At 41.5% G+C, this 21,785-nt stretch overlaps 1 protein-coding gene across 15 annotated transcripts in view; it reads left to right on the top strand.

The window, feature by feature from the left end:
• The window catches only part of BIN1 (bridging integrator 1), a 147,744-nt gene extending 136,778 nt beyond the window's left edge, over positions 1–10,966 (top strand). For 7 of the 15 annotated variants that reach the window (XM_044669946.1, XM_044669949.1, XM_044669947.1 and 4 more), the window contains 5 exons: positions 136–258; positions 1,204–1,290; positions 1,621–1,731; positions 2,578–2,679; positions 10,268–10,966. In XM_044669946.1, the coding sequence (XP_044525881.1) occupies positions 136–258; positions 1,204–1,290; positions 1,621–1,731; positions 2,578–2,679; positions 10,268–10,375 (531 nt within the window). In that variant the 3' untranslated portion in view covers positions 10,376–10,966. The remainder of the gene's footprint in view (positions 1–135; positions 259–1,203; positions 1,291–1,620; positions 1,732–2,577; positions 2,680–10,267) is intronic. The other 8 variants (XM_044669951.1, XM_044669954.1, XM_044669957.1 and 5 more) reach the window with 2 other exon arrangements.
• Positions 10,967–21,785: the final 10,819 nt, after the last annotated feature.

The following is a 21,785-nucleotide window of genomic DNA, read 5'->3' as shown; positions in this document are numbered from 1 at the left end:
CCCTCCCCTTTCCTCATAGGCCATTTGCTCATGTCTATTTTCTCTTCTTCTTATGCCTTGACCATTACTTCCTTCCCTCGCCTCTCCTATTCTCTTTTCTTTTCTTCCTCCCCTTCTGCCCATGCCTGTCCCTAGGCTGCAGAGAGTCCAGCTGGCAGCCTGCAGTCTGTGGAGCAGGGCCCTGCTGATAGCGCCACCGAAGAGGGCGCTTTTCCCGTGGTCTGGCCCAGCCAGACCGCAGAGCCTGGGCCGGCCCAAGTAAGTGCCCCGTCCACCTCCCCAACTTGTCCCTGCCCTCCAGATGGAGGGAAAAGGGGGAATGAGAAGATGGAATTAAGCCGTGAATTAAGGAGAGCTGAGGACTTCAGAAAAGGAGCTCAGGCACCATTCTTCTCCAGTTTGGGGGAGACCTGCCTGGAGGCAGGGGCATGGTTCTCAAAGTTCAGAGTGTAGGCAAAAGTCACTCATCAGCCCTTCCCACCTTGTTTAATGCCTTTCATAGAGTAGTAGCACTCACCTTCTGTTCTTGGTAGAAATGAATTCTTCCTAACAATCCTTCTAGGGCTTAATCCGGAGCTCCAGGGGAAGGGGGCAGAGAGGGACAAGTGGTCTGTAGACTGAGGACATAGGAGAGGCTCTTGAATTCGGTTTAGGACTTGGCTTCTATCATTCATTCTTCCGAGGACTCTATAGCAACATAATTTTCATCTGTCCATTTCCTGATGTTTTCCAAAGCACTTTGACATCCATAATTTAATTTGATTTCATAATGACTCTCAGAGATAGGTGAACCAAGGTTGGAATTACCATTTGATGAATGAAGAAACTAAGATCCATTGAGCTTAGGTGACTTTGCCAGGGATCACACGGAGAGAGAAGGAGGGATTGAGGCTGTCTTTGATTTTCAGTCTATGTTCTTTACACCAGAAAAGAGTCATCCCCATAGCCGAAGGTTTTAAAGCTCTAATTCTTAAATGTCTATGGAAGAATCAAGAAGAGGGGAGAGAGAAAAGGTTCTAAGAGGCAGGCTTTGTCCAGAGACAACACACTGTGGTCTAGAAGGGGGGGGGGTATGGATGCTATAGGTGAAGACCCTGCTGATTCTGGCCTGACCTGTTCTTCTTTGGTGGGGGGAGAGTTTGCCTTTTCCTAGACCTTGGGATCAGGCCAGGATCTGACCTGGCTCTGGGATTTATGTTGCAGCCAGGAGATGTGGCAGAGGCTGGCGGGACGAAACCAGTGGCAGCACCCGAAGGAGCCAAAGAGACGGCGGCAAGTGAAGGGGCCTCTGTAAGACTACGGGGAAGACAGACTTTTTTTTTTTTTTTCTGTCTCTGCCTTTTTCTCGTTGCTTCTGTCTCTGTCTTTCTTTTCCCAACCCTAGCCGGGTGTGTGAATATTTAAGGCTTAACCCCAGTCCAGTGCTTTTCTCCCTTTGCCCTATAAGCTGGACCCACACACCAGTGCCAGTGAGGATTCTGGATGGGCCGGCCTGTGACCCTCACTGACTGCCAAGGTGGATTCTGGGGCTTTGGGGCAACTGTCTTTTGTTACCCTTGCCCAAACTCTCCAGCCAGTCCTCCACAACAACTCTCTGACTCTTGTTGTCTCTTTTCTTAGAGCTCCCTGCCTGCTGTGGTGGTTGAGACCTTCCCGGCCACTGTGAATGGAACTGTAGAGGGCAGTACTCCCCCTAAGAGGTCTGACCTGCCCCCAGGATTCATGTTCAAGGTGAGAGAGGAAGGGAGAAAGAAACCCTTTTCTCTCCTGACTGCTTAGCTTGGAGAATTGTAAGGAAGGATCAGCTTTTCTGAGAAAAGGCAGATAGTCTCTCCATTTGGGAAAAAGAGAGTGGTTCCATTCATCCGGCATTATAGCCAGTAATTCATATTCTCCACTATTTCCTTAGAAAGGGCTTTCTTCCTCAGCAAAAATCTCTTGAAACCTGTTAGTAAAGTCAATAGAGCCATGTAATGGGTTGAGTCTCACACATCAAAATATTCAACCAATCAATCAACAAACATTTCCTAAATACCTCCTGGGTGCTGGGAAATCAAAAAGAGGCAAATGATAGCCCTTGTCTTCTAGGAGCAGATGACCTAGTGGGGGAAGACAATGTGCAAATAAATATAGAACAAAATGAGCTCTATATAGGATAAATAGGTAATAATGGAAGGAAGGCACTAGAATTAAGGGGACTGGGAAATTTAGTTGGAACTTAACAGAAGCTGGAGAAGCCAGGTTCTTTTGCCATGGAACCAATACTTAGTATTGATTCTAAGACAGAATGTAAGGGTTTTAAAAAAAGAAGGTTTGGTTTTGAATTGAGAAAGTTCTGCTCTGTTATCCAGAGAAAACTACCTCTTCAAGTCCAGGCACACAACCCCTCAATTCCACCTTTTCTGAAGGACAAAAGAAGAAAGAACAAGAAATTATTAGAGCACAACAAAGGAGAATGTATAGGCAAGTGTTTAGTTATGAGGTGATTAAAAACAGTAAAAAAAAAAAAAAAAAAAAAAAAGCCCCAACCATACCACTGTAGTCCATTCCATTCATGGATGATCTTTCCCACTGCAGGTCCAGGCACAGCATGACTACACAGCCACGGACAGCGATGAACTACAGCTGAAGGCTGGTGATGTTGTGCTGGTGATTCCCTTTGAGAATCCAGAGGAGCAGGTGAGATACTCAGGGGTCTGGTCGTAGCACAGCTAACCTCAGTGGCTGGTGCTTGGGAGTAGCAGTCATCAGAAGAGGGTAGCATGGGCCACAGAAAGGGCTTTAAGGAAAGTCTCTGCCTGAGTTAAAAGGGCAGGGCAATCTGGTCACTTATCTAGCTTCTGGGAGGAACTGGTTATCTCTGATTCTTCTTACATTTCTCCTTTTTTCTTTTTCTTTTTATTCCCTTTCTCCTTATTTAAAAAAATTTAAAAACTCTTATCTTCTGTCTTAGAATCAGTACTGTGTATTGGTTCCAAGACAGAAGAGTGGTAAGAGCTAGGCAGTGGGGGTTTAAGTCACTTGCCCAAAGTCACACAGCTAGGAAATGTCTAAGGCCAGATTTGACCCTAGGACCTCCCATCTCTGGGCCTGGCTCTGAATCCACTGAGCCACCCAGCCATCCCCCCTTTTCTCCTTCTTTACTCTTCCTTCCCTCCTTCCTTTCTTTCCTGTCCCCATTTTTTTTTCTGTATCCCCAGTATTCAGCATGGCACCTGGAGCACAAGACGTACTTGCTGATTGTCATTCAGGATTCTCTCTGTATCTCCCCACAACTGTTCTTTTCTTACTCCCACTCTCATGCTTACTCTCCTCTTTTCTGTCTGATTCTCCCTCCTCATCCCTTTTTCTTACTCTTATTCTTACTTCTCCTCTGTTATACCCACCTTCCTTCTATCCCTCTCCTCTGTCTCTCTCTTGTCTGACTCTTCTCTTTCTCTTCTTTTTCTCCTTGTCTTATCCTTTTCTCTCTCTTTTCCCCCAGATTCTGATTCTAGGTACATGAAATTTGCTTGACAAACCTTTTGCAGATATCAGACCATCCACTACTAAATTTAGTAACCTCCAAGGCCTGTGAGAGAGAAATGAGAAAAGGGAGCAGGAATACTAAGATGGCAAGAGTATTCTCATTGGGAGAAAGAATCTTAATTAATCAGAGGACTTAGGTTCAAATGCTAGTTCTCCCATTACTAGCTCTTGTCTCCTCCTTTCTCTATTGCCCATTCTGCCCTCTCTTAGAGAAATCATTTATTTATTACATGAGAAAGTTGGACTAGTTTATTTCTAGAAAGGTCCTTTTCTAGCTCTGAAGTTCTTTGATTCTATAATTGCTGTCTGCCTTTACCTTTCTCTTTTCTTCCTTTTCTATCTCATTTCTTTTTCTGCCCAACCTTCTCTTCTCTAGCCTTTCCTTTCCCCTCTCCCTTATTTCTACCTTTCTCTGCCACTTTTTTCTTTACTTTTTCTTTTACCCTTCCTCATCCATCTTTTTTATTTCCTTCTTTGCCTCCCTCCTTTTTTCTCTTTTATCTCTATAGAATCATAGAATCTTAGAGATGGGAAAGGCCAACTGCCAGGACCAGTACAGCAAGGTGGAATCTTAGAGGCCAACAATGATACCCAGTAAATAAATATGCCTCAGTAGAGTTAGGGTGATGAATCAAAGTGCTATAGCTAGTTCTGTGAATTGGAATACAAATTGGGATGGTCAATGTGTACAGGTAAAGGATTAAGCTTTTATAGACCTAGTATGCCACTAAAGCTTATGGTGATATCCAGAAGTTTGAGTCTTAGCCTGTGTGTGTGTGTATGTACCTATTTTGGGAGTGTCAGAGGAGTGTCAGTTGGTTATTAAACACCCAAAAGGTGCTTCTTCTGTGCATGTGCCCATGGAGAGATAAGGTTTCAGGAAATCTACCCATTATGTCTGTTTGCAGTTATGAGAGAAAGAGTTGTCAGGAGAACTAAACATTTTTAGGGAACCAGGTGGGAATGGGGATAGCATTCTTCAGGAACTTAAAGCGCTATCATGTAGAATCTAGGTTTAATATTTTTATTGCTTCCCAGAAGGCAAACTCAGGGAAATGTAAGGGAAAACTACAAAGAAGTGAACATAGGATGAGTAGAACCATTTTTTCAGGCTAAGACAGCTTAGAAGGTTAGCAGGGGGGGTTTGTTCCACCCTCTCTCCCCTCAGTGAGAATGGAGCTCAAAGCAGTGTGCCAAGGCAAGCTCCACCTTGGCAAACTAACACAGACTTTGGAGATGGTGGAACTATCGGCAAGCCACAGATGGCAAGGGGATTGGACAACTGGTCAAAAGGAGATTACAGGAGATTGTTTTCTGGCTCTGGGTACAAGGCTCTTATCATATTGCTCATACTCAGATCCAGGTCATAGTCATAGGGTGAGGAGGAGCACTGGCAGACACCAGCCCTTGTGACTGCAGGACAGCAGGCAGCACAGTTCCAGTGTGAAGAAAAGTGCTTGTGTTCAAAAGTTCAAAAGTGCTTTGCTCAAAGACCAGAGCACAGGTGAGGATAATATTAAACACACCTATCCTTAGATCATACTCCTTTGGAAGAAGTGAAAACTTATAGATTCTCGGATCTATCTCTGAAGGTAGCTATACAAAGAATTGAAATTTGGGATGTTGCTTCCTTCACCACAGGAACAGAACCTCCCTGTTAACAGTTTTTTTTTTTAAGTTAAAAGACATGGAAAAGGATGGAAAATGAGTAAACAACAACAAAAAAAAATAGCATAGAAAATTATTTTGGTGATAGGAAAGACCAAAACATAAACTCAGAAAGGGACAAAAAATGCAATACTTCTGCATCCAAAGCCTCCAAGGAAAATATGAATTGTTTTTCTGTCCAAAAAGAATTAATGGAGAATTAAAAAATGATTTTAAAAAATCAAATAATAGAAGTAGAAGAAAATTTGGGAAAAGAAATGAGAGTGGTACAGGAAAATCATAAAAAAAACCTGACCCTATAGCTTGGTTAAGGAAGCAAGAAAATTGAAAAAAAAAATACCTTAAAAAACAGGATAGACCAATTGGCAAAAGGCATAAAAACCCAGAGAAGAGAAGAACCTTTTAAATAGCAGAATAACCAAATAGAAAAGGAGGTACAGAAGCTCACTGAAAAGAATTCCTTAAAAATTAGAATTGGACAAGTGAAAGCTAATGACTACTCCATGAGATATCAAGCAACAATAAAACAAAATCAAAAGAAGAAAAAAAGAAGGGAATGTGAGATATATCATTGGAAAAAGAACTGATCTGGAAAATAGATTTAGGAGAGAGAATTTAAGAATTATTGGACTACCAGTTGGATTAGCCATGATAAAAAAAAGCCTAGACATCATCTTTTTATGAAATTATCAAGGAAAACTGTCCTCATATTCTAGAACCAGATGGTAAAATAGAAATTGAAAGAATCCATTTTCCACTTCTTGAAAGAGATCCCAAAATGCAAACTCCTAGGAACATCATAGTCAAATTCCCAAACTCCCAGGTCAAGAAGAAGGTATTGCAAGTAGCCAAAAAGAAATCAGGGAGCCTGTCAGGATAAAAAAAGACAGTGGTTTCATTAAAGGATTTGAAGGGTCTGGAATTTGATAAATATTCAAGGGTAAAGGTGGTAGGACTATAACCAAGAACTACTTACCTGACTAAACTAAGTAGAATCCTTCAGAGGGAATAATGTGGGCATTCAGTAAAATAGAGAATTTTCAGCTAATCTTGATGAAAAGAGCTTATAGGAAATTTGACTCTCAAATGCAGGAATCAAGAGAAGCATAAAAAATTAAATAGGAAGGAGAAATTTTAAAGATTCAATAAAATTAAATTGTCTATATACTTAGATAGGAAGATGGGACTTGCAGCTCCTAAGAACTTTATCTTTATTAGGGCAGGTAGAAAGAGTACACATAGACAGAGGGCAAAGGTGAATTGAATATGATGGCATGATATCTAAAAAAATAAAATTAAGAAGTGAGAAGGAGGAATGCATTGGGATTAGGGAGAAAGGGGAGGTAGAATGGAGTAAATTATCTCACATAAAAGATACACTAAAAGAACAGCCTGTTTTATAGTGAAGGGGGAGTTGGTGGGGAGGTAGGGAGAGGAGGAATGCTTGAATTTTACTCTCATCAGAATTGACTCAAGAGAGGGAAGAACATGTGCACTCAATTAGGTAGAAGGGCGGGAGGTTGGAGAAGAGAGGGAAAATTGGGGTAAGTGGTAGTCATAAGTAACATACTTGAAGGTGGACAGGAGGAAAGGAGAGAGAGAGGAGGAAAACAGGAGATGTGGGAAGGGTGGAGGATAATGCACAGTATATATTCATCATAATGGTGAAAAATATTTTTTTGCAAGTCTCTAATAAAGGCCTTATTTCTTGAAACACTTAAAGGAAAGAGTCAAATGATTAAGAATACAAGTCATTCCCCAGTGGATAAATGGTCAAAGGATATGAATAGGCAGTTGTCGGACAAAGGAATTAAAGCTATCTGTAATCATATAAAAACATGATCTAAATTAGTATTCATTAGAGAAATACAAATCAAAACAACTCTGAGATATAGATGGACTATTATGATAGAAAAGGAAAATGACAAAAGTTGGAGGGGATTGGAAAAATTGAGAGAGTTGTGTACTGATTCAACCATTGTGGAGAGCATTTTGTATCTATGCCCAAAAGGCTATCCAATCATATTGCTTTGACCCAGCAATACCGTTACTAGGTCTATACCCTAAAGTGATAAAAAACAAAAAGGAAAAGATCCTGTACATACAAAAATATTAAGAGGAGCTCATTTTGTTGTGACAAAGAATTGGAAAGTGAGGGAATACCCATAAATTTGGGAATGACTTAAGTTTTAGTATGAGTATAATGGAATACTATTGTGCTATAAGAAATAAGCAGGAGGATTTCAGAAAAACCTGGAAAGGCTCACACAAGCTGATAAGAGAGTGAAATAAGCAGAACCAGGATAACATTGTATATACCATAACAGCAATTATTGTGAATAACTTGGCTATTACCAGCAATACAACAATCTAAGACAACTCCAAAGGATTCATGACAAAAATGCCATCTGCTTCCAAAGAGTACTGATGGAGTCTAAATCTAGAACAAGTATAATTTGTCACTTTCTCTTCATTTTTTTGTTTGAGTTTTCTTCCACAAAAGGATTAATAGGGAAAAATGTTTTTCATGAAATTGCACTTGTAAAATCTATATCAGATTATTTACTGTCTCAGTGAGGGGGGTAGGAGAGGGATAGAAGGATTTAAAATTTCAAAAAAACTAAATGTTAAAAATGGTTTTTACATGTAATTGAGGAAAAAATAAAATATTATCAAATTTAAAAAGCTATAAATATTTTTGTGCATATGAATCTTTTTCCTTTTTTCCTTTTTCTCTCTTTAGGATAGTTGTGGTATTGCTTGGACAAAGGGTATGCACAGTTTTATGGCCCTTTGACCATAGCTCCAAATTGCTCTCTATTATGGTCAATCAGTTCACCATTTCACCAATAGTGTGTCAGTGTAAACATTTCCCCATATTCCTCTTTAATGTTTGTCATTTTTCTTTTCTGTCATATTTGCCAGACTGATAGGTGTGAGGTGGTACCTTAGATTTGCTTTAATTTGCATTTCTCTAATAAATAGTGATTTAGAGCATTTTTATGTGACTAAAAATTTCCCCCTTGAAAACTGCCTTTTCAAAACTTTTTGACCATTTATCAATTGAGGAGTGACTTGTGTTCTTATAAAGTTGACTTACTTGAGAAATGAGGCCTTTTTCAGAGAAACTTATTGTAAACTGCCCCCGCCCCAATTTTTCTGTTTTCCTTCTAATTTTGGCCACATTGGTTTTGTTTGTGCAAAAGTTTTTTAGCTATTGTAATCAAATTTATCCATTTACATCCCATGATCTTCTCTTATCTCTTGTTTGCCATACATTTTCCCCTTTTCTATAGATCTGACAGATAAAATTTACCATGCTTCCTTAATTTGCTTATGATATCATTCTTTATGTCAGACTTATGTACCCATTTTAACCTTATTTTGATATATGCTGTGAGATTTTGGTTTCTGCCAAATTGCTTTCCAATTTTCCCAGCATTTTTTGTCAAATAGCAAATTCTTATTCCTAAGGCTTGAATTTCCTATTTATCAAACATTAGTTTATTATGGGCATTTACCACTATGTATTGTATCCTAAATCTATTTCACTGATCCACCACTCTTATTTCTTAGCCAGTACCAGATTGGTTTTTTTTAAACCCTTTCCTTCTGTCTTAGAATTGATACAAGTATTGATTCCAAGACAGAAGAGCGGTAAGGGCTAGGTAATGGAGGTTAAATGACTTGCCCAGGGTCACTTAACTAGAAAGTGTCTGAGACAAGATTTGAACCCAGGAACTCTAGGTCTGGCTCTCAATTCACTAAGCCACCTAGCTGTCTCCAACATCAGATTGTTTTGATGATTTCTGCTTTGTAGTACATTTTGAGATCAAGTACTGCTAGGCCACCTTTCTTCACATTTTTTTTTCATTGATTCTCCTGTTGTTCTTGACCTTTTGTTCTTCCAGATGAATTTTGTCATGATTTTTTTTCTAGTTCTATAAAGTAACTTTTTGGCATTTTGGCATGGCACTGAATAAATAATTTAGGGGAGAATTGTCATTTTTATTATTTATTTGGTCTACTCACGAACAATGAATATTTCTCTAATTGTTTAGATCTAATTATTTTGTGTGAAAAGTATCTTTATAATTGTGTTCTTAATAGTAATCTCTTTCTAGAGCTTAGGTTAGCTGGTCAAAAGAAGAGAAGGATAAACATTAGTTAAATAATACAAATATAAGAGATGTAGAGTTCAGGGGAGGATATGTTATAAGCTATATACATAAGAACCATAAGCAGAGCTGTGAACAACAAATGGTGTGAACACGCCTTATCATATTCTTGTAACCCACTATTTTCTTTTTAAGACCCTCATTTTCCATCTTAGAATCAATACTACATATTGATTCTAAGGCAGAAGAGTAGGAAGGGGGGCAGCTGGGTAGCTCAGTGGATTGAGAGCCAGGCCTAGAGACAGGAGGTCCTAGGTTCAAATCTGGCTTTAGACACTTCCCAGCTGTGTGACCCTGGGCAAGTCACTTGACCCCCATTGCCTACCCTTACCACTCTTCTGCCTTGGAGCCAATACTGTATTGACTCCAAGATGGAAGGTAAGGGTTAAAAAAAAAAAAGAAGAAGAAGAAGAAGAAGAGGAAGAAGAAGAAGAAGGAGAAGGAGAAGAAGAAGAAGAAGAAGAAGGAGAAGAAGAAGAAGGAGAAGAAGAAGAGTAGGAAGGGGTTAGGCAATTGGGGTTATGTGACTTGCCCAGGTTCACACAGCTGGGAAGTGTCAAGAGGCCACATTTGAACCAGGACCCTCCTGTCTCTAGGTCTGTCTCTCAATCCACTGAGCTACCCAGCCACCCCTCCTCCCCCACTTTTTAATTCACTATTCTACAAAGACAAATCCAAAACCATTCAGAGGAAGAAGACATCATTAAGAAAGTTCTTCTTGAAAATGGTAGGATTTGAATTAGACCTTGAAAAATAGGTAAGATTTGCCCAAGTCATGGTGGTAGAAGAGGCACAGTCTTTCCAGAAGCTAAAAAAGGACAAGTTAGAGTTGGGGAGAATCTCTGGACCCCCATCCCAAAGACCCAAAACACTTATACTTGCGTCTCTTTCAGGATGAAGGCTGGCTGATGGGTGTGAAGGAGAGTGATTGGCACCAGCATAAGGAGCTGGAGAAATGCCGAGGCGTTTTTCCTGAGAACTTCACGGAAAGAGTTCAGTGAGAGCTAGAGCCATCAGTCTTCTTCCAAGGGGCGTGAAGCCACCTCCCACCCCCCTCTCCACAAAAAAAAAAAAAAAAAAAAAAAAAATGTGTTTTACTGCGATTTGTGTTAGTTGTGTAATGTGGATAAGGGTAAGACGACAGAAGAAGCAGAAAAGAAGAGAAGAAGAAGAACTAAGGCTGAAAAACTTAACAGATGACAAACAAAAATTGGAACAGTTAAAATGAAGTTTTAAAAAGTGTTATTTTGCAGCTGATATGTATCCCTGTAGTTGAGTTCCAAGGCTGAAATATCCCTACTCAGTTCTCAGTAGCATGTGAGCCTTGATCAGGAAATAACCCACTGGGGTGAGAGAGTGACCTTGTTGAAGACAAACAGCAAGGGGATACTCAGACCATCGTGCTTATCTGTCACCATGGCCCGTCCCATGGTGAACATCCTCCATCCTTCCCAGCAACTGCTGTTGGCATGGGTATTGACAAGCAGCTCCCCATCTAATCTTGGCTTCAAAGATCCTCCTTCGACCCCACTGGCCAGAACACGTGTTGGGCTGTTTGACAATAAATACTAGTGTACAGTGTTAAATGAAAAGAAAAACGACCATAAAATTACAAGAAAAAAAAAACCAAACCTACTAAACCCCAAACAAATTGTGTGTTTCTTTTTTTCTTCACATCTCTCCCTCCTCCCTCTCCTCCAATAAGTGTAAGTGGAACTAGGATTTGGGATTTTCTACTGTGATGAAGGAGAAAGCTAAAGCAAACTGGGGGTAGGGCCTGCATTTAATCAGAGGGAAACTTCCTAGCTGATTTGAACCCAGGACCTCCTGTCTCTGGGCCTGGCTCTCAATCCATTGAGCTCCCTAGCAGCTCTCCTTTTAAATCCACTATTATACAAAGACAAAAAATTGATCAGAGGAAGAAGACCATCGTTAGGGAATTCTTCCTGGAAATGGAGGTTTTCCTCTCTGGGGACAAATTACTGTGAAAGTGACCACTGGTCAGTGATTTAAGAAAAGGAGAAAACATGCCAAGGAAAAGAAGGCAAAAATGGGAGATTTTCTTAAAAGCATAGCCCTTGAAAATGGTACCTTTTTATTAGGAGGAGAGAGCAAACCCTGGAGAGCACAGATCGAACCCTTTATTTTTCGTTCTTGAATGGGGCTCACATTTTTCCCGTGGAGAATTCTGCAAACTGGCTGATGTTGGAGCTGCCTCTCTGGCCAGAGCTGTCTGAACTCTTAAACCCTATTTAATATTGGTGCATGATGTTCTTATATGTAGTTAAGGGGATTGGTCTGAGAAGGAGAAGACTTGAGGAAGAGGTGAAGGGTGTGAGAATTCAGGCATTCCCATTTCTCCTTGGCTTTGCTTTAACTTTTGCAGGAGGAAAGGGGTTTGTTTGTGTTGGTCAAAACTGGATACTTGAACACAGATGCAAACAGAACAATACCACCTCTTTCTCTCTCCTGTCCTCTCTTCCTCTCATTCTCTTCCCCTTTTAATATAAACTCTTCTCTTGGGAAAACTCCATTTAGGACAAGTGGGACCTCCATGCTCAGACCTCAGCCAGTCTGAACAAAATTTGCCCATGTGGGCAGAAATGGCTCCCAGGGGCTGCTGGTGTAGTTGTCGATGCTTGTATGATGAATTGGAGTGTTGAGGTGAGAGGGGAAGATCCAGGAGCCAGCTTTGTGTTCTAGGATAGGTTGATTTCACTTGAAATGGTCATCTTCAGCATTTCACTCAGTGTTTTATTTTTAAAATGAAAAAGCAAAGCAAAACAAAAAAAAAACACTTCTCCATTGGGGTGTATGTGTGTGTGTGTGTGTGCGTGTGTGTGTTGTGTGTTTCATCTTTCTTTTCTACCTGTTCAGGGATGACTGTCATAGCTTGCCTCTGGCTGGAACCCCATGTGAGGACTAGTATGTAGCTGTGAGGCAGCCTTGCAAATAGCCACCCCTCCCTCCCCCCAACTCGCCCAGGGACGAAGGCCAGCAAGCAGTCGGGCTTGTTCGGGTGGTGGTCTCTGGGGTTCTTCTCAGGGAGGGTGGGCTGGGAAAACTCTATGGCGGCTAGTTTGGGTACTTTATCTGCAAGGCTGCCTTGGTTACGTGATGGTCATTTTCCTTAAGAATGCTTATAGTATGTTTGACTGCCTTGTTAATTGGGGGTAAAAAAGTAGTGATGTTGGTTTCTGTTTTGGAAAATCTGAACAATGTAATGATCCATGTGAAACTCTATTTTTATGCATTTGTAAACCCGGTTGAATCTTCTCAGAGCAATGTTTTAAAATATATATCTACTTAAATATATTATAGAGTAAAAGCAAGTGAATTGGGTTAATGCCAGAATCTTAGCTTAAATTTGTTTATTTTTATGCAAAACTTGTGGCCTTTTTTTTTTTTTTTTTTTAAAGACAGGATTATAGTTTCATCCTCTGAACTATGTCCTGGGTTGACTTGTTGGGTCAGCAAATCTTTGTGCAGTACCTAGAGCTGTAGACAGTCAAACAGAGAGACCTTTGTTGGGGGTGGGGGAGGTGGGAGAATGTTTTTGTTTTTTAATTTTAATTTATCTCCAGAATGGAAACTAAAGAATCCAATTTCTTTCATTCAATAAACATTGAGTTCCTCTTCTGTGCCTGGCCCTGTGGTGGATACAAAAATTAAGATCTTGCTTCTTCCAGAAAGAGCTTTAGGACTAGTGTACAAACAGCTCTTATGCTTGCATTAAGGCAGTATGTACATAAGTATTGTCCATGAGATACTGAAGAATTGCTGAGGAGCTGAAAGGTGGGAGAAGTCACTTCCTACTGGGCTTTCCTTCCATTGCAATGAGTCCTTGAGTCTCTAAAAAAGGAAAACACAATTTTCCTTCCCTATACCATTTTCTGCTGGGTCAAGTAGTCCTAAAAATTGCTAGTGGGATGAGACTCAACTCTGTGTGACCATGGGCAAGTCATTTGCCTTCTGAGCCTCAGTTTCCTCATCCATAAGGTGAAGGAGTTGGTCTCTGAGGCCCCTTCCACTCTAAATCCTGTGATCTGTTATTTAAGAGCAGCCTAAAAGAAACCTATAAAGAAAGCAAATGCTGATACTAGAAAGCTGGGTCAAGCTTTCCAGGTCAGGATGGTTGCTTGGGGTGGGGGAGAACTTAGTGCAAAGGAGGGTTGGATAAAAGCCTTCATTTCCAGGATATCCTGATAATTCAGTCCACATTAAGCACCTACTGTGTGCTCATCACAGGACAGAACCCTGAGATGGTCCCTGCCTCTAAAGCCAGAACAACAAGGCTGCAATGTTTAGCCTAGGATGAATCTCTGAAAGGGGGAAATCACAATGTTGTCTAAATATGGATGCCCTGTTACCCTCTTTATTTGGGGAATTCATTGTGAAGTTAGGTCTGTTTTAGATGCAACCCAGGGGCTTAATAGTTCTCAGGATATCAAAAATCCCTTCTCAAAAGACAGTCTCATCCATGAGGCAGGGGCCCCAAAGGACAAAGGACATTTTAATATAGTTTACTATAAATGCATTTATTTTTGGTGCCAGGAAATGCTTTTTTATAGCATGTGAAGATTTTGTGTTGAGGTATATGTCTTAGAAGTGGGGAGTAATTTTTGGGAAGAGTACCAAGCAATAGTCTTGAAAAGCTCTCCTAAAATCCACATGTATTCTCTCGGTTCTGGAGGGAGTTGGAGGTGGAGGGAGGTAGGGACAAAGACTTGGAATTACCCACTATGGATGACTGAGACCATCTACTCACTGTCTCTGGAACATACCTTATGCCTTTCCTGCCTCCACCCTTCCAGGAAGGCCATTCTTATAATCAGATCTTGTCTGATCTTCAAAGCCCAACTCAGGTTCCACTTTCTTTTGGCCTCTGACACTTTAACTACTTGTATGACATTGGGGAAATCTTGTTCCTCTGATCTTCCGTTTCTTCATCTGTAAAATGGGAGTGATTCACTTGACCAGCTCCTTCTGGCTGTCCCAAGGAAAATCAATATTTATCTGTGTTTATCAGAGCTAGAGAAATGTGAGTTGTCTCTCCAAACCAAAGAGCTCTTTCCTTTCTCCCAGATCTTCCCAAAGACATTCACTGTGTGAGTGTGATTTATTTAATGTTTAGCTCATACTGCTATCTATAATTTGGTCACATTAAATTAAATGATAAGCTCTATCAAAACAAGACTTGTCATGTTTCTGGTGTCTCTCACATAGCAAAAACACTTGATTGAAAGAATCCCCCTCAGAACATGGGGGTAATTATTGCCTATGTGGCTTCTTCAACAAATGAATGAAAAGAATAAGCATTTATTTAGCACCTGCTATATGTCAGGATCTGTGCAAAGCATTTTATAAATATTATCTCATTTCATCCTTATGACAACCTTTTCATAGAGGTGCTATTATTATCCCCCTTTTACAATTAAAGAGACAAAGTGACTTGCCCAGGGTCAAGCAAGTAGGAAGTGTATGAGGTTGAATTTGAACTCAAGTCTCCTTGATTCCAGGCCCAGCACTCTTTCTGCTGAGAACAGATGAATATGTGAATTAAAAAGCACATATGAATCACTTGCTATGTTCTAGGTGCTGTATTAAACACTGGAGCTTCAAATGAAAAAAAAAGCAAGGTACTTTCTGTCCTTAAAAGTCTCACATTCCACTGGAGAGAAACCAAGCAAAAGGAAGTGGTGGCCATGGAAGGGAGTTGTGTTCTGGTAAGCCACAGGGCTGCCGAAGGTACATCACTTCCAGAAGCAATGGTACTGCTTTGATTGATTATTGTAGCCAAGACAAGAAGAGGAAAGAAGGATGTGAATGAGTGAAGGCAGGGCCAATGGCACGATGGCCAAAATGTGTTTGGGTAGGATGGGAAGCATGGTGTGCCCTGGGTGCAGCTAGATAATAACCTGATGGGTGACTTGCCCTTCCTTAGCTACTGTGCCCTCCCTACCTGCATGTGCCCCTGCCCCAGTCACCCAGTCATGACCCCATCCTCTCTGTCTCTTCCCCTATGACTCTGGGGGCTCTATGTAGATAATGGACCTCAAGGCAAAAGGTTCTAGGTTCCAGTTCTGGTTCTCACAGAATTGTATAATGTTGGGCAAGACATGAAACCTTTGTTTTCCTTAGAGGACTGAGCCCTGCCCGACCAAGCAGGACAACACATCCTGCCATGTGCTTATCTAGCCTTTTCTTGAATAGGACCTCTCTAGCTCTGTTTCAAAAAATCTTCCATATATTAATCTGAAACCATTCCCTCTAAAGAGTCCTATTCATTGTGCTCAATTCTGTCTATGAGCAACATAGAAGTCGAATCTCTTTTCTACATGAGAGGCCTTCAAATATTCCCCTTCAAGTTTACACTATTCAGGCTAAATGTCCTTTATTCTTTAAAGATTTCACAAGAGCTTCATTGATCTCTGAACAAATACATTCATGTCACTGTCTTTCCTAATGTGGTTTTTACCTCAGTGGGTCCCTCACATTCTAGAATTCTATGATGCCATCTCATTCATTTGCATTTTTCAGACTTTTTTGGCCCCATCTCCTTGTTAGGGCTCTTTGGGGATAATGTGCCCCATTGTAACATCTACCTCTTCTTGTCCTTAACTCAGAATCCTAAATTTACTCACATGACCTAGGATCATAGATCTAGAAAAGACTTCAGTGGCCATCTAGTTCAACTCTTTTACAGTTGAGGAAACTGAGGTCCAGGGAAATTAACTGATTTAAGAAACAAACAAACTTGCCTTCTGTGTTAGAATCAATACTGTGTATTAGTTCCAAATCAGAAGAGAGCTAAGGGCTACACGATGGAGGTTAAGTGACTTGCCCAGAGTCACACAGTTAGAAGTATCTGAATCCAAATTTGAAGCCAGGACCTCCTGTCTATAGGCTTGGCTCTCTATCCCACTGAGCCACCTAGCTGTCCCTCTTTTTTTTCTTATTTAAAACCCTTACTTTCTGTCTTAGAAGTGTCAGTTCCAAGGCAGAAGAGCAGCAAGGGCTAGGCAACTGGGTTCAAGTGACTTGCCTATGGTTATACGGCTAGGAAATGTCTGAGGCCATATTTGAACCCAGGATCTCCTGTCCCTAGGCCTGGCTCTCTTTCCACTGAGCCACCTCACTGTCCCTAAATTTGCTGACCTTCCAAAGGTTACATTAAATAGAAAAGATCAGAAGCAGGACTTGAACCTGTGTTCTCTGCCCCCAGAAGCATACTTTGCATTGTAACACACTTGATTTGAAGGTGGAGAACTAACTTCCTGATGGAGTTTATTTTCCAAAGATACCAATTAAACTCATCAAGACATGGGAACATTTCTTTTCCAAGTACTGGTGAAAAATGCTATTTTTTACTGCTCTAAGCTTAACCCTGACGGCACCAAGATGGAATTGGAGTAGCCCTATGGGTGGAGGCCAGATCCATGAATGACAAATTGATAGATACTTTTAGAAAAAGAGATCAGGATGTAATATGATTGTTTCTCCTAAGAGAAATGTCAGAGAACCTTAATGGGAACTGGGCATTCTTAATGTACCCTCAATTATTTCTATTGGTTCAATTTGCTCCATTGGATTTCTAAATGAGGGAAAATTATTCTATTTGGCTCCTTGAAACCCCAACCAAACTACACATTGATAGATAGGGAAAATGAGGCCCAAACTTAAAGGAGAAGATCACAGAGTGAAGCCTTGCAATGGCTAAACAATGACAGGTCTCAGCCTAAAAAGGTTTAGAAGCTACCATATTCTTTCCTTCCTGTAGCCCCACAGGTACATCTTCACCCTCACAGGTACATCTTCACCCTCCACATTCCCAGATCTTTTCTTCCTCTATTCCCTGTTATTTTCCAAAAGTACTCCCCAGAGAGCAGCCATCTATTAGAGAAGGACTTATCTGACTCAGTTGCCTCGGCTATAAAATGTACTAGCACCTCCCTCCTAGATGGCTGTGAGGGTCAAATGAGATCATGCCCGTCACAGAGTACATGCTATTTATTTATTTATTTATTTGTTTGTTTTTTATTTTAAACCCTTAACTTCTGTGTATTGGCTCCTAGGTGGAAGAGTGGTAAGGGTGGGCAGTGGGGGTCAGGTGACTTGCCCAGGGTCACGTAGCTGGGAGGTGTCTGAGGCCAGATTTGAACCTAGGACCTCCCATCTCTAGGCCTGGCTCTCAATCCACTGAGCTACCCAGCTGCTCCCAGTACATGCTATTTAAATACTAGCTACTGTTATTAATTTAGGACAGGCTCTTTTTGGGGGAGGTAAAGCAGCTTAATTTTTAAATTTTTAATATTTTATTTTCCCCAATTAAATGTAAAAACAACTTAAAAAAAAAACCCTTCACCTCCCATCTTGGAATCAATATTAATATTGGTTCCAAGGAAGAAGAGAGGGGCAAGGGCAGGGCAAGGGTGGTAAAGTGACTTGCCCAGGGTCACCAGGCTGGGAAATGTCTGAGGTCACATTTGAACCCGGGACTGGGATCTCATCTCCAGGCCTGACTCTATCCACAAACTTACATTGATTCACTGAATGGCTCACAGATCTAAAGAAAGCGAAGAGAAAGAAAGAAGAGAACAGACACTTCTGGAGCACCAACTAGATGCCAGGCGCTTCTTAAAAATAAGAACCATCAGAGGGTGGAAAGGTACCCCGCCTCTGTGATAATGAGATTAAATCTACCTTGCCCATTCTCAAATCTAATCACCAAGAGTGTAAACAACTCCACTTAACTCACAAATTGGGAGGTCTGTAACCCACATGTACTAGAGTAAGTGAGGAATCAGAATTTACTGACTGCCTCCTGGGCACTCCTCTGTTGTGATTGGACACATAAACTAGGAGGAAGGCACAGGAAGTGACACAAAAGAAGCTCCTTTAAAAGAGAGTTCAGTGAGTTCAGCTCCACTCTTCTTGTTCGTGTCTTGGACGTGAAGGACTTTTTCTTATTTGTGACTTGGATTTGGAGGAGTGCTGGACCTGAGACCCTGAGACCTTGGTGAGATTGTTCTTAAATCTTTCCTTTGGAATTTCATGTGGTAAGTGTAAAGACTAAAGCTTCCTGAACTTCTCTTAAGGAACTTCCTTTTCAAAAGAGACTCTGTGACTGAAGCCTTTGCTTCATTCACCTCCAGCCCTCAGGCTCTCCAGCCTTGGGCCTTGCTCCACTGAGGACTAATTAGATCTGCCTAGGTTAAACTAGGGGACCAGAGCAAATTACCTGGTGTCTTAGGTTACTTATTCTATCTTATCCTCCTTCTGATTTTCTCTTCTTCTCCTCATTTGTAAATAAACTTCCATAAAGGTAAAAAAAAAAAAAAAGTACTCCCCAGAGTACACAGCTAAGCTGCTACTAACTGACAAAAATGGCTGTTGGCCAACTGTCACCACTAGGCCAGAGTCTTTGAAACCAGCAGGCAAGGTAAAAGGTTTTAACAGTTTTAATTATGAGAAACTAAAAGGATGGGATAGGGGATTCTACACTAAAAACTAATGGGCAAAACCACAGGGCAAAGGGAGGACTTGACTTCTCTAATACTAATTGACCTAGGCCAGGCTGGGCATAAAGGAGCTGTTCTGGAGTCTCTGGGGGGCTGCTTCAAACCTGGTTCCAGCCAGGTTTGACCAGCACAGCTAAAGGGCCTGTGGGTGGCTTTGAGGGTTTTTCATGGTAATCCACAGATGATCTCAGGATGCCAAAAGCCAAGGTGGTCCAAGGTACCCAAGTAGAGCAAGTGTGCTTGAGATGCTGTCCACCAGATCCCAAACTCCTCCTCCACCTGGTGCTGCTCTGTAGTTCTTGTCCACCTGCTAGATGCCACCACCACTCAGGATCCCAGGTAAATCAGGATGCAGGGTGTCCTTAACTCTGAGATCTCCCAGGGCTAACAACAGTTTGTGCCAACCACAAGCAACTTCCTGCTCCTTCATTCCATCTTGGAATGCTCCAGCCCTTCCTGCTAGGTCAACCTTAATAATTAATTACTAACTAATCTTCCTCACAGCACCCCAAAAGGTTAGGTGGATGGGTAACTCTTTCAGGTCCAACCTGGGGTTGGGTCAATTATTAATATTGGGCTCTGATTAGCCTTGGATCATGTTTATCTGACTGCATTTGCTCCCTCCTCAAGGGTCGTGATATAATGACCACTCGGGAAGGTACTTATTAAATACTTTATGATCTTAATTAGGGAAAAGATAATCAGGATAAGGATTGGGATTGGAGACCCTGTCAATCTAATATCTATAATCTATAATTATAGATAATTAGGACTGGAGGCTATTGATTTAGTAAAGCTGGAGCTCTTGTTCTTCACAAACCCTCTGGCTCAGCTTGGCCACTGCCAAACCAGAGAAGTGTCTGCCCTTGATGCAGCTGTGTTGGTGATTTCCTCTCAGCTTTCTTATTATCAGTGTTTGGTGATGTGTTAGCCTTCACAGCCTTCAGGAAGTATTCAAATCCTACCACCCTCTTCTTCAGACCTCCCTTCCTCCCTTCACCACCCAGGGACCCAGAGACCTAAAGAGCTAGGAAGATTCAGAGACCTAAAGATCTAGGAACCAAAGTCCAAACAGAGCCTGAAGACCCAAAGGCCAAAGATCAAAGACCAGTGGTCAAAGACCCCCTCCAGATGGCTGTTAGGGGTATTTATACTCTCAGGTCAACCGACTTTTGCCCTTGGCTCACAGCATCTGGGAACATTCCAATCTCTCCAACTGCCTCCCTTGTCAATCAAGGTGAGACCAACATTTCTCAGGATTTGAATATAACAGTAGTCTGCATCAGAGTGGGGATTTGAACCCAGGTTCTCTAGTGTTCATTCCCAGGTAGTCTTCTTCTTATACATTTTTGTTATTTCACACACATATTTATAATTTAATTTTTTCCTCAAGTTCCCTAATGAGAAGTGGGATAAATAAAAGATAGTCTGTCTTTGCTCTTTATCTCATACTAGTAAATACTGCTGGGGCAGCTAGGTGGCTCAGTGGATAAACAGGAAGTCCTGGATTCAAAATCAGTCTCAGATGCTCAGGTGTGACCCTGGGTAAGTCACTTAAGCCCCATTGCCCAGCCCTTACCGCTCTTCTGCTTTGGAACCAATACACAGTACTGATTCTAGGATGCCTACTGGACATCCAGTTCTAAATGTCTGAAAGGTAGTTGGAGATATGAGATTGGGGTAGGGAAGGTAGATCTGAAAATCATCACCATAGAGAGGGTAATTAAATCCATGGGAATGGAGAAGATCACCAAGTAATAGTATAGAGGAAGAAGAGAAGGGGCTCCAGGGCAGAACCCTGAGGATCACCTATAGTTAGGGGGCATGATCTGGAAAAAAGATTCAGCAAAAAAGACAGAGAAGGAACTGTTAGGTTGGAGGAGAACCAGAAGAGAATGATGTCTCAAAAAGAAGAGGGGGTCAAGGTAGAGAGAATGATCAATACTGTCAAAAGGTGCAGAGAGGCCAAGGAAAATGAGGATTGAAAAAAGGCCACTGAGTCTGGCAACTAATAGATTATGAATAAGTTTGCAGAGAGCATTTTGGGTGGAATGATAAAGTTGGATGCCAGATTGGCAATCTAAGAAGAGTTAGAGGAGAGAAAACAGAGGCACCTCTCGTATATGGCCGTTTTCAAGCAGTTTAGCTCCAAAGGGCAAGAGAGAGATAGGATGATAGTTATCAGAGATGGAAGGATCCAGTGAGGGTATTTTGAGGATAGGGAGGGGACATGAACAGTAGGCAGCAGGAAATGAGCCAGTAGAGATGGAAAGATTGAAAGTAAGGAGAAAAGTGGGGATGACTGAGGGGGGCCATTTATTTGAGGAGATAGTATGGAATGGCATCATTAGAGGGGTTAGCCTTGGGAAAGAGGAAGGTCATTTCCTCATGTGAGATAGGGGTGAAGGAGATAGTGGTAGGTAGAAGACATCTGAGGGATAGAAGATGAGCAAGAGGGGGAAGGAGGAAGCTTATGAGGATCTCAGTCAAGGAGGTGGAGTAAAGGAGAGCCATAGGAGGTTTGAGAAGGAAGGGAAAGGTTTTGAAGAACTCTGGAGAATTGGAGAGTAGGATTGCCTAGCAGCACAACCTAGTAACCCAGTTGAGGTTGGGTGACGTGCATTTGTAGTGGATCTAATTGGAAGGATCGTATGACTTTTCTCCATCTTTGTTCTGCAGCACACAAGTAGAAGAGAAGTCGGCAAAGTATGGGAGAGAGCCAAGCTGGGTATAATCTATGCTATGATAAGGCAGCAAAGGATTCAAGAGAACAGGACAGTGTAGAGATGAATTGATTCACAAAGGAGTCAAGATGGAGAGAAGAGGAGAGAGCTGTTAGTGCAGGGGAAATGGCCTGAGAGAGAAGGGAGGAATCAAAGGATTACGGGTT

This window comes from Gracilinanus agilis, chromosome 3, assembly GCF_016433145.1.
Source record: "Gracilinanus agilis isolate LMUSP501 chromosome 3, AgileGrace, whole genome shotgun sequence".
In the NCBI taxonomy this organism is placed as follows: domain Eukaryota; kingdom Metazoa; phylum Chordata; class Mammalia; order Didelphimorphia; family Didelphidae; genus Gracilinanus; species Gracilinanus agilis.
This window is presented reverse-complemented; position numbering and strand designations above follow the sequence as displayed.